Raw genomic sequence first — 18687 nt, 5'->3', positions numbered from 1 at the left:
AATTAATTTAGCTTGCTGCATATTTCTAGCTTTCTAAACTTCACTCTTGATCTTAAGCATCTTTAATTCAGCGTTTCCCCACTCCAATACCAGAAACTCATTCCATTTCTCCATTACATGTTTAAAATCTTGCATTCTTTTGGACCCTTTCTTACAAATTTATACATTTTGTGATAAATTTGCAAAATAAAAAAAGATAAACGTAGCGAACTCCAAAATCTTGCTTCTTTCTTTCAGTTAGCATAAAACCCACAGACACAACATCAGCAAGTATAGGAACAAATTTATTTCAATTTAAAACAGATACCTTGTCATTATGTTTCTCTCTTAGAAGGCGACAATGATCATAAGTCATGTTCATGTTTGAATGAGGATCAGGCAACAGTGGCTGAAACAAATACATGAAACAAATAAAAAAAAATATGGCAAGAGTTATTGTAAATCAATAATAACCAACTGATTGAACCCTGTTCAGCAGAAGGGCTCTACTTCAGTGAAAAACATCCAAGCCCTCACTTTCAACACAAAAACAAACACCACATGCAAATATAATTACAGTTTCTTTAAAAATACGAACAAAAAAAAGAGCAGATTATCTTTCAAATCAATCTTAAATACAGAATAAGATCTTGGTGTGTTCATAATTATCACTTTAGTCTCTGGTTTGTTTTACAAAGGGGAGCCCCCTCAGCCCCCGTCTCAAATGGTGGTCCTTCTGATAGCGACCACATCATTGGCACTTAGAGAGAGCCTGGCTCTGGAGGGTGGGGTTGGCACACTCAGAATAATACATCATTTACATGTTGGTTCAGATATAAAATAAAACAAAAAGGAAAAAAAAAAAAATCACGTTATACAAACCACTACATGATTGAAATTCAGCTTTTACTGGAGTGAGGAAACAAAAGTAAATGAAGTGGTCCAAAAAAAAAAAAAAGACAGTGTTCAGGAATTGTTTATATTAAATTAAAAAAAAAACGAGGAACAAGCTTTGGGCTGAGTGTCCAACTCTATAAAGATGTATAAGAGATAAGTCTGATTCCCTTAGTTTAATAGCAAGCTTTCAGAAACATTGTAAAGGGCCATCTCTCTTAACTCAAGGCAATAAATAAGTAATGTAGTGTGAAAGGAGGATAATAAAACATGGTCATGAGTGATGGGAGACTGAATTGCATCCCTCTTTCCTGCTTGGTTATGTTGAAATAATTACATGTCCAAAACAGAAAGGAAAAATGAGACTGCTAACTCGAACGCATCCACACCAGCAGCCACCTGAGCCTTCACCACGTGTCAGGGTTGTAGAGTCAAGTTAGCAAATTCATGGTCGGGAAACCGTTTGGGTGAGCTGCGCTCGGCAAAAAGTAGAACTAACACTAGTGATAAAACACTTGGTTATGCATACTGGCATCCTGATCCTCTCTATATGACAGCAGTCACAGCAGCAGTCACTCCTCAGCGTGAGGTTAGTGCCATTTTCTGCAGAGAAAATGGCAATGCCATACTGGTGCACTGTTGCATATTTTAAACCTGATTACATTGGAAACTAGCTCCGCCGTCTTTCCGCTGTAACAGAAAGATGGTTGAAGGATTATAAACGTCAGGTTCTGTTGAAGCGTTTTAACTCATTAAAATCTTTCCCGGAGAAAATAATCCTAGAAGCTTCATTTAGTATAAATCGGGGGCAAATGTCAAGATAATGGTTAGTCCGAGAAGAACAAAGAACAAAGTGGACTTCTATGGTATTTGTGATGGATGCAAACTATTTTATGAACATTTAAATCATCATCATCATCATCATCATCATCATGTAAGCCTTTGCTGGCCATTTAAGCAGAAGCCGATTACTTGCTTGGGAAATTTGAGGTAGCAGGCGGTGCGCCACTAATAAGCTTCCTGTGTGAAATATGAACTGAGAACAAAACATGTGAAGCATTTCCAGTCAGAAAACTAATGCAGTGGAAAAATTAGACCAGTGTTCACTTGACCCGTTTTCTTTTCGCTTCTTGATTTATACCATAATACTACTATGACCGAAAACACTTTACTTGTTCTGTTTTCAGTATACGATCAGTGGCAGCGCACTGCCTCCAAGCTCCATTCCCAGTATCCCTGTGTAAATAACCAATGCAAATAATGCAATAATGTTTGCATAAGCTACTGCCGTTTTGATGCCAACATGATAAAAATCCCCTTTGATCTTGGTTTAGCTGTTAGCTTGAGACTCTGGTACCAACTAATCCGAATTTAAATTAAATCAAAACATCATCTTGAAAACGACAAATAAGAAACAGATATTTTTTTCAACAAATGCACCATTCTTAGCCGATACCAGGTAACGCTGCAACCAACACTCTTCAGTGTGGACGTCGTTACTGTAGGAAGAAGTTAATAGGTACTACAAATGGTTACTGTTAAAACTCAGCCAGATGAAGCATAAAAAATGTCAGGATCTTATTAAACAGGAAGTGTACTTTGTACGGCTGTCTCATCGGTGAATTGAACATCAAGCCAATAAAGGGATGAATAGAAAAACTGATCTCCCGTTGAAAAGTCCAATTTGAACTTTATAAATTCACATTTGCATACAGTTCTGATGCTTTTGGTGCCGTTTTAAGACAACAGACGTCCACTTTGGTCTTAGTCTTGCAGTAAGCTTCACCAAGCAATATTGATTTTTGCTACATGAAAGTTCCTCCACTGCTTGTAAGATATCAACTTAAAGTCTCACTTCAAAAATCTTACACTATCCTTTTAGCTGGACTTCTATCACTGCTTTGCATGAATGTAATTGACTTCCACACAAAATGAAGAGATTTCTCAAAATTACATACATGTTATAGTGGGGAAGGAACACCGTAATTGATCTGTTCAGAAGGCAGGCAGTTGTTAAACTGCAGCACTTTAGTCCCAAAAAAAGAATAAAAAAGATCAATCTTTTCATTATCACCACTATTCGACCTCCTTCAGCTGCCATAAAAGCAGAAATGCACACAGGTTACAATACGCAACGACACCAGTATGGTCTTAATAACATCTCTTGGCTTACTAGCTACAACTCAAATACTTGGGGAAATCATGCAATACTATCCTGGTAGTAGTAGCAGTAGTAGCAGTGTCCGTACTGTTAAGCACCTCAACACTCCATGATGGATTACAAGCAACACTGCGATACGGATGCAAACGGAAATGTGGTGAGAAACCAGAGGAAATACTTAAAGAAAGCATCTTAAGTGTTGGTAAAAATGCTCTACTCGCACACATACACGCACCTTACAATTGTGTTAACACTCTGCCTTACTTCTTAATAGCACAGACAGCAAATAATCTCTTTCTAAACAAGTAGTAGTAGTAATAGTGGATGACTTGGTTCACTGTGGTCCTTTACTCCACTCCCCGCTGTCGGATGCACTGTGATATAGCCCTTAATGAGGATGAAGGGTAAATCACTTGTAGAAAAGGTCGTGTATGAGACCAAAAGAAAATATATATATATACATATATATATCTGCACTTCACTGGCACTATTCAAAGCAAGCCTCCAAAAACTGGAAATAAAAGCAAACAAACAAAACAAAACAAACAAAAAAGAAAAGTTTTATCTTTTGTTAAGTTACAAATAGCAAGCATGGACCTCAGAGGTCTTCAATCACTGATAAAAAAAAAAAGTCCACTTATTTTTGTACTGTACATTTTTCTAGGTATGTATTACAGCGCTGCATCTATAACCCAACGAGAAAAAAAAATTTGTCATTAAAAAATATGAAAAAAAGAAACATGTGAGGGCTCCCTAAGATATAAGATAAAAAGAAACAAACAAACAGCATTATAATGGATGGAAATGTAATGGCAAGTACATCTGGAAATGTCTATAAGAAATAGAAAGCAGAGATAAAGTTCTTACTATACCAGACATTCGTTGTTTTTTTTTTTTGTCGTTTTGTAATTTTTTTTTTAACAGCAGTTCAGACTCAAGTTAGGCTCTGCCATGAGAAAAGGAGCCCTTCAACATGACAGAAACACGAGCAGTCAAATTATCAACACCTTCATCCTGGTCCATAAATTATATAAATAAAAAAAATCTTTAATTACTCTCAAAATCATCCTTTCACCTTAACCGTGAAGATTTTTTTTTTTCTTTTTAGTTGAACCAGCCCTAGTTAGTTTTACTCTGAACACAGAGCTGATGCAGTAGTGTGGCGTTCAGAGGCTGTCTTTTTCTCCGACTCCCCCCCACCACCTCACTTCATTTCCTCAACACCATGTGGCTCTTTGAAATTCTATTAATCAAGTGAACATAATTCATAATCACAGTATCAATACTACCATAAATTCATAGGAGAAAACTGTATGCTAAAGAAAGTCTTTTTTTTTTTCTTTTCAAAAACCAAAGATGGTGTACCACAGAGCACTTGTTTTGTACAGAAGAGTTTTGTGTATATGTATTTACAAATATACACAAAAATTTGCAGACTTCAGAGTATTTTCTGTGAAAGGCGCATCTTCCTACCTTCCCCCTTAATTTAATTGCTCAACAAAACCCAACGTAAAAACAAAATATAAGAAGCACGTCCTGACGCCAGTGATGGCCGCGTCGCGTCAGGTAGTGTGATGTCGTCGGACATTTTGCGTTTCCGGCCGATTTAGCTACTCGCAGCTCAACTCCATGAATGAGACTGCAAACTTTCCAATGCGGGGCCCTTCGCCCCGCTGTGAGACTAGTGTTTTGTACTGATGGAGCGGTTTCGCGTGCTGCGTCATGTGGAAGATTGTCCCTGTAAATTCATACAGAATACATTTTGGAGGAGGGAAGCGTGTGATAAACTTGAACTTAAAAAAAATGTATATCTCCAAAGGATACTTATGTCAAATAAGTTGCTTTTTTTAAAAATTTTGCTAAATTTTTTGATACGCTCTCTGCTTTCATGCCCGCTTGACTCAGCCTGTGTAGTGTTAGTGTTTAAATCAGTAAAAATCTGCTAAAAAAAAACAATTTCGCCAACAGATTTTCGATGGATAAATATGCATTAAATTCATAATATACATTTCTCCTTTTTTGCGATTGTGATGCTCACACCTGGGGTACATTCATAGATGCGAGGCGATGACAGAATCCTCCAGTCCGTCCCTTTGTTTGGTGCGCGACCTCACATCCGGACCGCGTCGCTCTGGAGCATGTCTGTGTTCAGCACCGCTGGTTCTCAGATGATATCACCAGATAAGTCAGTCAGTGCCTTCCACACTGGCAGGAAAGGAGACAGGGTCAACACTGTGGGGCCCTAAGATTACTGTTTTCTTTTTGTTGTTTTTTGTCTCCACCGAAATTCATTGCCAATAAAAACTGCCCCAAGTACAAATGCCAAAGACAAAAAAAAAAAAATCCCTTCCAGTCGCCGCCGCAGAGCCCGTCTGAAAGGTTTGTCTGCCAAGCTCTGACACCGGGAGCAGCTTTGTAAGGGCCGAAGACTGATGCGACAAGCTGCCGAGAGAAGGAGGAGAAGGACGGAGCGGCTTTGGTGAAAGAAGGGGCACGATTCAAGGTGGGAGGACCTGGAAATACACACCGTACTGGACAGAAAAAAAAAATTGTTAAAAATTAAAATCAAAAAAGCAACAGTTCTGTTTGTGTGTGAATGAGTGTGTGAGAGCCGGAGTGCTGCGCTGTGCGATGCGTGTGGGGTTGACGGCACGTTCCCGAAAGAGGGGTGCGCTTTGTGCAATGGGCGAGGGGGGAGAAGTGCGTCGTGAGCACCGTCCCCACCCCTCTCACACCAGGTTGTACTCTTTCAGGTTGAGCTGTAGGATGGTGTCCTTGACGGCCGCAAACACAAAGCGGATGTTCTCAGTGTCCGTGGCACAGGTGAAGTGGGAGTAGATGATCTTGTCGCTGTCTGGGTTCAAGTCCACAAACATTTTGAGGATGAACTCCCGCGCTGCCTGGGCGTCTCTCTGGGGACCTGGAAATGGAGGGATGGGTAATGTGAATGTTTTGTTTTCATGAACACACAAGCTGACTGCTTAAGATAAATCTCGTCTTTCAGTCTGCCAACAGCAAGTCCTATTTTTGATCAAATCAGGGTGTGAAGTGGAGAGAAATGTATCTTTTTTTTATTGCCATTGTAAACAATGTCCATCCGCCATGTCTAAGAGGAATCATCAAATGTAGAGACGGAGCTAACTGGCAATTAACTTACACTTTACCCACGATGGACACAAAAAACCAGCAAGAGTACTTTAGCAGCTAGTTAGTAGCAGCTGCAACCACTACAAGGCGACTAAAATGTTTGCCTGATAGAAAAGTCCCACAAAAAAAAACCTCTACACACGAGATTAAATAGTCCTTCCACAACAAAATTTAAGACCTGTGATTAATGTATTTAAGGCCAACTTACATTTTTCTTTCAAATAAATTTAAGACATTTTAAGGCCTTCATTTTAGATACATAAATGTAAGACTTTTTAAGGATGCAAAGACAAGCTGGAAAACGTTCCATTTTACCATGTAATGGCCTCAAGACATGTAAAAAGTGTTTTGGTGTAATTAGACCAAATTTGAACATTATGGCCTACACAAAATGCTATTTGTGGAAGAATTTCGATACTGCACATCGCCTTGAACCACCTTAAACATGGTGGCGACGTGCTATGCGGATGCTTTTCTGCAGGAGGGAGAAAGAAGCTGATCACAGTTGGATGGATGGAGTCAAGTTCAGGTTAGATCTTTGCCAATTTGTAGAAAACGTCAAGGTTTGAAACACCCATGCAGGTTTGTTAGAGCGCCAAACAATTTATAGAAATGTGTTTGTAAAGCTTTACTGTCCACAACTAATAGCTTTTCAATGCAAAATCTGCATTTAAAAAATGCCCCTTACTCAAGGCTTTGGTGAATAGCACACGCCTCCAAATTGCACCAAGACTCATTTAACACATAAGCTGTGGCATTTTATAAATCGAAACCTTACAGGATTTAAAGGTTCAGTACGACTGGCTAACTGTGGCTTGGAAATGGCGCAGAGGATCATTTTGGATACCAGGAACTTGAGGAAAAACTTATTTGAGAAAAATCAGCATAGAAGCATTAACATTTCCATCTCACTTATGGTGGTTTTCCATATTTGCGAGGTCGTTAAAACCATTGTTCAGTCTAAACCTTGCGCGCAGGAGGTCTTTGGGAGACACTTTTGTTGTTAGTTTGGTCTGAAATATTAACACACCATCAAATTCAGGGAAGTAGTCCACCAAGTGCGAATAAGTAATCTTCTCCTCTAGTAGATCCTTCTTGTTAAGGAAGAGGATGACTGAAGAGTTTTGAAACCAGGGATAGGTGATGATCGTCCTGAACAGAGCCTTGCTCTCCTCCATGCGGTTCTGATACGGAAAGAAAAAGGAATCAAAAGACTCAAAACCGTCACAATTTTTACAAGAAAAATAAACAAGCAGAACTCTACATGGCCGAGCAATGACGACTTAAAAAGCATTCAAAGTTTGATCTTCCGTTTAAGTTCAGAAAGGCTAACAAAAGCAATCAGTTTATTCTTCCTCGCTTACCTCGTTGTCGGACTCCACCAGGACCTGGTCGTACTCACTCAGAGCCACAAGAAACATGATGGAGGTGACATTCTCAAAGCAGTGAATCCACTTCCTCCGCTCTGACCTCTGACCCCCGACATCCACCATCCTGGCGGTAAGACGAGGAGGAGGGAGGACACGTCAGAGAAATTTGTCGCAATTAGAGCCTCGTGGGGCTCAAATGTAATAGTATTTATTTTTAAGACTTTAGGCTGGGAGCGCTCAGGCAAATCAGAAGAAACTATTTTAGGAGGAATATTTTTGTTGTGCAGATGACTGTTTTGAATCCATCACAGTGCATTTGGTGCTATGCGAGGACATAAAAACACCAAATCAACAGGTAGACAGATCAATCGTTCTTTCTAGTCATAATGAGGCCTGGGGTGTCTGTATTTGGTCAACTGATTATCTGATTGAGCAAGATTTCGGCTTTTCCATTTAATGACATATTAATTGTTTTCCTTTTTGACTCTCTAGATGTTTGGCTGATGTTCTTTCTCCCCCATAACACATATAAAATCAGATGGGGACAAAAATGCTTCCTTCTCCCTTCATATTCTCATATTACATTTATTGCATCTTGGCAGTATTTTCAGCGCTTAACTTAAATAAAATGCGCGCCTCATCCAAAAACAAACAAAACATTTTTACTCCGTTGCATTTTTATTCTCTTTACAGTGTTGGAGACAAATGCACCTGATGGATTCAAACTCTTGACGAAATGTTGTCAAATTTAAACAATCTTACCCTGATGAGTGTTAAAATGTAATGCAGATTTCCTTACATATCTGCACCCAAACAGTAAGATTTAACAACAATTTCCAGTCTGCGTGAAAGGAATGCCGTTCATCTCGCAAAATTGAAATTTCACAGCTATGTTTCAAATGATCATATGGATGAAAATACGCTGTTGCTTCAAGGTAAAACTGCACTACTCAATCTGCAGGGAATCAAACTGTTTCACATTTCCATATTATACAAATATAATAATATGAATAAGCACAAATAGTGTGGCAACTTGGAAAAAAGCAAGTGACCTCTAAACCTAACGACTGGCTTGGTGACAGCAACTACCATCAACCGTTTGCAATAACTGCCGATACGTCTTTTTTTTTCTTTTTTAACAGTTCCTGGCTTTCAGGCAGACCGTCTGTCTACATCTGGCAGGGCAGATTTGCTCTACAAAGCAGATATCTAACGCAGGCATCTTAAGTGTGTTGACTTTATTAAACATGTGCTTGCATGACCGTCAGCCATTTAGATTACTTGCATATTTGTGCATGTGTGTCTGCATGACTCACAGGCAATAAGTATTTCATGTGTCTGTGGAAAAATACCAGTCAGATGAATATCTAAAGTGTGACCAGGCCAGTCCAAAGCCTTCGTTTTGGTTCCTAAAGTTTCTTTTTAGCCATTTATTGATGTCATTTATATTGTCATGAAGTAAGTGTCTTTACTAAGGTTATGTTTGAATCTAAAATCTTTTCAGAGGACAAAATAAATAAATCTGTAAGGAGGCTACTACTTTTCAGGGGATTGCATACTAACTCTTTGGTATTCTTATTTAGCTAATCAAAATACAGCTTAATCATTGAAACATAGCTGAACGTTTCATAGTGTTATTTTGGTTTCTTAAAATGAGCGGCATTCCTTCAGATCCGTACATTAGGGGTAAATCTTACATGAGTATCTTCTATGTATGCAGGTTTGCATGAGCTCTTGGGAAATTGAGCATCAAGGTGTTTCAGTTTCAAACCAGGTTTGTCAACTTTTCCCACAACAACAATTGTCAGGTTTCAGAACATGCATGGAAATGAAAAGTGAGAGTAAAAGATGTGGCACGAGGAGCCGAAAAGTGGGACACGGGAAGGATGGAGGACAGACAGAGGACAGGGAGAGTTAATAGTCTGGTGAAAGAAAGAGGGAGCCAGAGGTGTGCGGGAAAAGTTGATTTCGAGAACATGCAGGAAAGCAAACCGCTGACCACTGCCATGCACACAGAAAACATGAGGTTTTTTTTAGGTTTTCCAATGCCTCCCCTAGACAGTGTCACCCACTGCTCATCTTAATGAGCCCTAAATTGTAAAAAAAAAAAAAAAAAAAGGATCCAGTCAGATCCTTCAGGAAACCGCTAATGCAGAAAAAAAAATGCCTGCATCGCAATTAAATGTTTCCCTTTGTGAGTCTGTGCTCCTCCTGATTCGCAGGTGCATCGGCGCCCTCTGGTGGTGGCCCAGTCCACTGTGGTCCACAGAGACCCAGGGCCAATATAGGCCCTGCAGGACCTGCTGCCCAAAATAACATTCCTCCACAGCAGAGAGGACGACCTCGTTTCTTATGACGGCCGGGGAGGAAAAGAGGAGGAAAAGAAAAAAAACGAAAGAGAGAGAGAAAGAGGAGGCGACCCATTTAGAAAGACCGGGTGGCAAAATGTAGGACTTTGTGTTCATTTGCTGTTGTGTTTTATGTGCACTGTAGGATTCTTCTTGGTGGCAGCAGGTGACACTAAATTAGCAAGGACTTCACTTTCATGATCGCATGGAAGCATTTAGAAAAGCACGGGATTGGAGTGGGACATAGACAAAGTGTTTTTTTATTAATGGAGATGGATGAAAGATGTTTTTAAAGGGCCAACAGGAAAAAAGAAATCCAATGATTATATGGATATGACGGAAAAAATAAAACCCACTTGAGGTTGGGCCTCTTTCTACCTGAAAATGATGCTTTGCAAGTCGAAGGGGTACTCTATGATTCCTGTAGTGGGGATGCGCACTCTGAGTACATCCTGCTGAGTGGGAAGATAGTTGGGATCGGCAATACGATCCAGATCCGAAAGATAACTACGAGAAGGCCAATCAGGAAACGGGGGAGGAAAAAAAAAAAAAACAAAGAGGGAGAAAAAAAAAAAAAGACAGACAGGAAAACAGTTACATAAAGCGTGACAGGCAATTATCGCAAACCGCTACAATTCCAGGAAAGCGCTGATCAGTCCCGTAGAAAAAGCTTCAAAAAAAAAAAAAAAGACCACATCACAGAAACAAAGGAGTGTTAGTCTGTGCCACTCCTCCAGCAGTACTCTTTCCAGAAACCAAGAATATGCCCAAAGTTCAGCAGCACTAGCAGCAGCTTTTTAAAGCGAATACAAAATCTGGAGTCAAGTTACTGATGGGTTATGGCTCAGACGATGAGATGGTGTCAGTGACTGCAGCAGCATTTGGGCCACATAAAGAAGGACTGGGCATGTATGGAAACAAGATCCATGCAAAAAAAGGGACAGGAAATGTGTCATTTTGATCTCAATTTATGAGGCTTTTTTTTTCTTTTTATTTTTGCGCTTCAGTTCCACACATCATGATTTCCTGTGTAACCCTTGATATCCCTGTCCAATCCGTCTTTATCTGGGATTTTGTGGCTGCTCCCTACACGCTTCAGTGCAGCGAGGTCTGGCCTCAGGCCAACACGATTCTAAACACAAACCACTGATCTCCAATCAGATTAACTGCATCAGCTACCGTCCACATCCATAAGACAACTTGGTTTGTCCCGATCTATAACCTGGAGTCGCTTCACAGGTTTTGAATTTGTGTTGCAAAGTCGTACAGAAAGAGATGCACCGAGGAAACTGCTGGTGGCCGGAAACGGATGGATTTCGTGTTTTGATTATATATATACACTCAAATCGGATCTTTTGAACGCATCAGGTATTTTAAGGTCTGCTAACCTCAAAATTGTGCAAGTTGGAGTGAAGAAAATAAATCTGTTTAGAGGAAACACGGTAATGTTTTTCAAGAAACATTTTTTTGCATTATGATTAAAGTGATTTTTCTACAGAATCAAAATTGGTGTTTTTCACAAAACCGCAATAAAAGCACTTATTTGAATCACTTGTACACACGTACACAGCAACACGCTTATTTGTGGGAACTGGCTTCATTGGACAATGCGCAGCCACTCCCAAATATGAGGGCCTTGTTGTTCAATGCCTGAATAAAACGTAGACGTCTCCTCTGATGGCTGATGATGAGCAGCAGGCTGAAATATGAATATCTCTAAAGTGTTTACATCCGTCACTGCCACAATTTTTAATGGCTTACTAAGTGTACAAGCTTGTACAACTTTGATTTTAATTGCATTTCTTTTTAAATAGACATACCACAAATGCGAAATTGTGTTTTGTAGACATCAGCGGAAAATGGGAAAAGTTTTGCAAGCAGCTGCAATGGAAACGCAGCTACTGACACTCTTCAGTGTTGAAGCCTTCACTGAGGAAGAACAACTCTGATTTAGCTATGCAAGACCGTTTGTTCCCATTTGCCTGTAAAAAGCTGAAATCAAAACTTGTCAACTGCAAATTGACATATGGCAAGTAACTTGGAAAAAAAGTCTTGACAAAAATTCCCTTCTCAAATATTTAGCAGATATTTAAACTAACAACTTCTAGATCCGGCTTTTCTAAAATGACAAAACCATTGAAGTGAATGCTGCCCTTACAGTGGGTGCTACTGTGGGTCCCTGTTCTATCCCAAAGTGATCACACATTGCCCCGTAACTAGTCAGCTGCAGTCGGACGAAGAGAGGTGTGCCCTCCAAATCCAGACTGCAAATAAAACTCAAATCTGATCTTGGCTGGGCCATTGTTGTAGGCTCACTCTACAAACATTGAAATTAAACCAGACCCTGGAAAACGTAATGAAATATACTGTACTGCCAGATTGTATTTTGGGTCACTTTTGTCGGCTACAAGATAAAGGAGAAGGAAATGGATTGCAAAAAGGTTATTAAAATATACACAAGGCTCTACCCAAAAAAAAATGTGCAGTTGTAAACATTTTTATGGTGATCTAGTATTCCCACTTAATCTCGACTATAATATTATTCCTCTCTCAAAGGGTGCATTACATTTGCATGGACACCGCTAATTATGCAAATTGAGCGGTGACAACATTCACTGATTTTCAGACTTTCAGGACATTCAGAATTTCAGCAGAAAACAGGAAAGCAGAACAGAGCGCGGTGAAGTCGCTCCATTTATCCTTTTGAGTGTTTGCACCGCCTTCTGTCATGTATTTGGAAACGTTGGCAGCCTTTTGGAAATCATTCGCTTGAGGTAAGCATCCAATTTCCTAAAATATACACACACAGACTCCCGTTTCTGTAACGCTAGCCCAGCAAACCGCCGATACACAATACGAGAGACAGTCCAATGTGTCGACTAATCATTTCCCCTGTTGTAGCAATAAAACGTTGGCTTTAGACTGACTCCTGGCTTATAGGAAGTGATGTCACTTCTGGCCCTAATACACATAATTGATGATGTAGGAAAAATTTCAGATTTCAGAATTAACCAACATTAGCAGGTGAAAAATCCCAAAGTTTTGATATTGGCCACAAAAGTCTGACCAGTGCATCTCTGCGTACTTGCAATGTTCTCGTTTTTGATTGGGAGAGCAGAATAAACGTCCGCTCTTTCAGCTTTCTCGTCTCTACTCTGATTCACATCAGTGGTTTATGTTGTCGAGCCCCGGTGATGCTGCAGTCCTGGTGCTTTTGGGGGTACCTGAAGATGACGTTCTCCAGGTCAAAGGGGTACTCTATTATACCCGTGGTGGGAACACGGACCCTCAGCACATCCTGCTGGGTGGGAACGTATCCCTCCGCAGTCACACGGTCTATATCGCTAAGATAACTGGAGATATACATGAACAGTGTGGATAACTGTGAAATGAAGACAAATATGATGACTGACTCATATACTTTCTCACACACACATACAGAGAGAAAAAAAAAACATTTAAGATGCAAACACACATTGGAACCAAACTGCATATGAAATCAGATGTAATACAGCTAAACCACAACCAGGGGGCACTATAAAGTGACTCAATTCCCCCCGTGGTTGGTACCCTGGGGTCACATTTAGCGTAAGTTTACACTGCAGTACACCCAGTAGTACGGTTCAAAAATTTAAACCTTTAAATGTAGAATCATATAAATATATATACATTTATCCCTAATTATTTAGTAAAATTGAGTAAAATAACCAGAAGAATGTGGATTGGTATATTACAGAGAACCAATGAGCTTGATTCAGAGTTTTCTGTCCAGGCTCTGTGCTTTACAAACATTTTATATTTGGGGGAAATAAAATAAAAAATCATTCTTGGGTTTGGTCACTAGGCAGATTTAGTCTACTTGGGAGGTATTCTACTTTCTTTACTTTAACTCTAAAGTAAATATTGGGTTTCTGCTATTGGGTAGAAAAGGCTCAACTATTAGAGGCACAGCTGGTCTCGGCTGACTTTCTTTAATTATTGTCATTTTAAATTTGGAAAAGGTTTTTAGTTTTCTTCAAACCCCAAATCATGACTTTTAGGATTAACTTTGAGTTTTTAGAATACAAGATTGCAAAACTTACGTAGATTCAAATCCAATATCACACAAAGCATTTTTTCTCCCCTTAATCACAACCTTTTATGAGCCAATATGTGAGCTGTTGCACAGAAAGCAGCCGAAACACCCGTCATTCAATCTTATGAGATTCACAGCAGAAATTATGTGCCAACGTTTTCTACAAATTTTGTCCGTACACAAGTAAACAACTTTACTGCAATAATTTACAAACTGCATTATGAAGAAGTCCAAACCAACCATGCTGGCGTTGGCCTGGCTCATTGTGAGCACTTCTAGCTCTACGTGTAAAATCCTACACAGTTTTACAATCTTCTGCTCCGGTTGGGACAAAATGCGTCGCTGTCAAGAAAGACAAACACTGAAGCATCCAGAACATCACCGGTGAACGAAATGAACACAATCACAACACTGCACTTAAAGTGGCTGAATTTTAAAGCATACGCATCAATGCACATTCACACAGAAAGATGAGCACACGTACTATTTAGTGGAATCGGAGAGCTGGTATTCTCTGCGACGGTCGTAGGCCTCCTGGATTCCCGGATCAGCCCACAGGCTTTTAATAGCTACGACATAGTGCTGATCAAACCCATTGATCTTCTCAATATCCACTTCCTTCACAAGCATGGCATTGGCCTGGAAAGACACGTGTGAAAACAAAGAGACTAGGATTAAAAGAGGACATTAAGAAAGTCAACAGAGTAAATAAAAAAAGTCTCATAGAACTATTTTAATAAATTTTAACTGACGTTTTGCTATATGAAACATTGCTCCTACACGTTTTCAATCAAAAGTCCCATATCTTTCTAGAGTCCAGACACAAATTATTCAGTTTTTATGTTGCAATGAACACTTGAGGACAAATATTCTGTTTCGCCCTCAAATGTAGGGTTACTTTACCTTTTTTTAACATCTAAACACACTTGGATCATTTAAAGTATACAAAACTTGGGACCCCTTTACACCCAGTACAAGGCGTGAGGATTTCAAAACCAAAAAAGAAAGAAACCTTGCTATATTTTTTTAAGAGTGGATACAATAAATTTGTAAAAAAAAAAAAAAAAAAAGATATGCATTTTGAAATACTAAAAAGGGAAATAAAGTCTCAAAATTTTAACTTTTCTTTATGCTCAGTTTTTTTTATTATCCACAAAAAAGACTAAATTCAATTCCACACATTTCAAGACTGCGTAGGAACCGCTTATAAAGCCTTCCACACTGTCTGCCTGGACCAAGCAGGAAAAATCTAACCACCCACCAGGTCTATGTCCTCCAAATATCTTTCCGACAGACGGATTTTAGCATAACTTTCAGTGCCAGAAGTTGGTTCAAGGTAAGACCTAAAACATGCCTTCAACCCACGCAGATTACATTCAGAAAAAATGCTAGTTGATTGAGATTTAAATAAAAGGTCTGTCGCTGTGAAGACATTTTGTAAGGGTTTTAAATTAAATTAAATTATTTATATATATATATATATATATATACTGTATATATATCAGTGACTGGTGAGGGACTGACTTAATCAAAATCCTAAGCCCCCCTGCATGTTATTGTTAAAATACGGTGTTCTGTTTATTTGTGCTACCCATAAATCCGTCCTGCCTTGTGGAAATGCGCAGGCGCACATCGATGCTACGTCACATACTGCTTACTCGGCAGATTTCTTATAAATGCGTCCTACCTGTGGAATATTTTTTTCGTGCGTTTTATTTCATCTTAGATTGCGGTAAGCTTTATTTATTTTATACCTGGCTTTCAATAAGCTGCTGTATTACCTTATGTGTTTACTTTACATGACAGGCAGCTTATAAATGGCTTTTGTTTGCCGTCTGCAAAGTCGTTACAACTTTAAACAAGTCATTGTTTGGCGGCTAATCAGGACAAAATACGTTGTTTTGTGGTCTATTTTGTCCCTATATTTTAAAAATATTTTAGCTTAATTACACTCTTTTTTTATTATTAAACTTTTCTAAATAGATGTTGGTCCGATATGATTAATATACACTAATATTACTATACTGCGTAGTAGCCGTGTAATATTAGTGTATATTAATCATATTCTATCATTTCAGGAACACAATGACCTGCGCAGTTCAGTGGACACATTGTGGCTGCGCTGCATTTGATAAAGTCAGTCATACAACGTATTAATGCGCAAAAAAGAGAGTTGCGGTGATCTGCATTTGTCTGTGTTTAATTTAATTCCAATAAAAACGTGCTTCACCTGTCTGATACCGTTTTATTCTTACAAACACCGTTGTATTTAAAATATTTTTTAACAGGTAGGATATTCTAGTAAAAGGATTAGTCCCGTCACTCAAATAATGTTATCCAATATATTTAACATTAACACAACCCGCTATAGTTTTCTGTTTGTAAACATGACGGTAGCAGTTTTGGACCCTAAACTTATCCATCTATCCGCGCAACGGTAGGAAAATCTGACGAGGTAGCACTGCGAACAACATTGAAGCGCAAAACGACTATAACATGCCATCCACAGCCGCGGTAGAATAATTCTGATAACTCAAGGAAACTTGTAAATATCATTTAAAAAGTTTTTTTGTAAATCCCATTTTATTCCATAAATAAAACATATTTAATAAATCCTATTTATTCTATTTTATTAATATGTATAATACAAATAATAGAATAAAAGTATCCTTTGTTGTCCCATAAGAGCAAAATTGTAAAAAGTAGTAGCACACATATTCAAACCAAGATAAAAACAAGCCATAAAAACAAAAATACATTTTTCTATAGTATTAAAGACTAAATTATTCAGATTCCTTTTATCCAGTGGAAACAAAAACAAAATAAAACAAACAAAAAAAAAAATCAGGCAGTTATTTGCACTACCCTAAAGAAATAAAATATATTTTAAAAAAGCTACTCTTCTTTCCTCAATATACAAAATGAAAATAGACTTTTTGCATCCATTTTTTCCAGCAGCAGTATGCCTTCTTTAAGATGGCAGACAATACATTTTCCTTAAATGTGAAAGTAATTAAAGAAATAAAAAAACATTGAGATTTTCCCGTCGTTTCCTTCGGGCCAGCATTTACCCGGTTCTGTTCATATTTGTACGGGATCTTGAGGTTCTCGGTGGCGCGGATCATGGCCTGCATGGAGGTGAAGATGTTTTGGTAAACAAGCCGGATGAAGCCCCGCTTGTCTTCATCCGAGTAGCCGGCTCCATGGATGATCCTCATCTGCTTGATGAAGGTGCTCTTGCCACTTTCTCCCGTACCTGAACACAACGCGGAACAAAACAAAAACGAAAAGCAAAGTTACAAGAGAAGCCCAAATGGGTCAGAAATGAAAGCAGAGACCAGGAGTGAATTGGTTTCTCTAGAAATGCAACCAAATGTGTCAGAATTCCAGTTAACTGATATAAGTAAAGAGTTAATTGTTAAAATATTGTGTAATGGGCACTAAATATTCAATTAGAAAACAAGGGAAGTTGAGATAATCTATATTACATCAACTCTCCACATAATCTGCACTCACCAATAAAAAAAAAGGGAGGTTCTGTTTGATTTGGATCAAATTTCAAACATCTATGATTTGATGGGTCAGACATTTTAAGTCTTTTTTTCAGCATTTCTTCCATCACCCTGGCCAAGTAGTTCAGTTTCTCATGAAGTGTGAAGAGTCCAGAGGGAAATATAATGTCTTCATCCTCTAGACATGCCAGATCCTCACACAGACCCATTCAATCAATTAGAAAATAGTTGAAAAGTTTATTTCAGTTACTCAATTCTCAAAGTCAAACACATCATATTGATTAATTGCACACAGACTGATGTTTGCAGGCTTTTTATTTCTCATCATTAAATCGATTGTCCACTTACGTCTGATAAAAACACAATATTAGAATACCACTGTAGACCAATTAAAAAAAACATTTTAACACAGAAGTGTATGTTTAATGCCTGATTATTGTCAAGAGTTCATTTTATCTTGACAAGCTAGGTTAATTGGAACGGAATGGATATACAAAATCCCTTATATATCCATCATTGTTACGAACCAAATGATTAGTGAAGTTAAATCAAACCCAGTCCTTAATGTTGTTTAAGTTTACCAATTTCAAGGTAAGTCTAGTTGAATTCCATCCATCATCTAAACCCATTTACAAGAACCTGTTGGTTATCTCCAGCAGCCATTGGATGAGAGGCAGAGTAAACCCAGGACGATCACCAGTCCATCGCAGGGCAACACAGGACAAACATCCACACAGCTAACAAGGCATCTTGTTGTACCCATGACATTTTCCACACTCCTTGTAAGATTTGAAAAGTTAATTTAACCCTATAAGTCCTAAACAGAGATGATCCAGCCAAATTTGCAGCACCGTAATTCCACCACACTTTGCGCTATCTGAAAAATTCCAACAGTTTCGGAAAGGAGAGACGTTGCGCTTTTCAGTCAATATCAGGTTATTACGGTAATTTCACTCCCGCTGTAGCAGGGAGTGAAATTAATCTGAGGGGCGCTCTTTTAATAGACGGTAAATTACAAAAGTAACTTGCTAAATATTGAAAGTTCCAGTTGTTATGGGTAAATATATATTTACTCACAGGACATTTAAAGAACTGCCTACAATTAAAATAAGCAAAAGATATCCAGGGGGACATTTTAGATTTAGGACATAAAAGGTTCAATGAGAAGTATCTCTCAGTAAGAGCTGCATCAAACACTTAT

General features: G+C 38.7%; 1 protein-coding gene across 2 annotated transcripts in view; it reads right to left on the bottom strand.

The window, feature by feature from the left end:
• Positions 1-266: 266 nt before the first annotated feature.
• gna11b (guanine nucleotide binding protein (G protein), alpha 11b (Gq class)) overlaps positions 267-18687 on the bottom strand; it is a 37260-nt gene continuing 18839 nt past the window's right edge. The window contains exons 2-7 of one of the 2 annotated variants that reach the window (XM_032547017.1): positions 17046-17230; positions 14459-14613; positions 10278-10406; positions 7546-7675; positions 7212-7365; positions 267-5954 (exon numbers count right to left, since the gene is read on the bottom strand). In XM_032547017.1, coding sequence (XP_032402908.1) covers positions 5764-5954; positions 7212-7365; positions 7546-7675; positions 10278-10406; positions 14459-14613; positions 17046-17230 — 944 coding nt within the window. In that variant the 3' untranslated portion in view covers positions 267-5763. Of the gene's footprint in view, positions 5955-7211; positions 7366-7545; positions 7676-10277; positions 10407-13123; positions 13253-14458; positions 14614-17045; positions 17231-18687 lie in introns of both variants that reach the window. The other variant, XM_032547018.1, reaches the window with a different exon arrangement.

The sequence above is a fragment of the Xiphophorus hellerii genome, chromosome 19 (genome assembly GCF_003331165.1).
Source record: "Xiphophorus hellerii strain 12219 chromosome 19, Xiphophorus_hellerii-4.1, whole genome shotgun sequence".
In the NCBI taxonomy this organism is placed as follows: Eukaryota; Metazoa; Chordata; class Actinopteri; order Cyprinodontiformes; family Poeciliidae; genus Xiphophorus; species Xiphophorus hellerii.
Note: the sequence above shows the minus strand (reverse complement) of the source record. Positions and strands in the feature narration are given on the sequence as shown.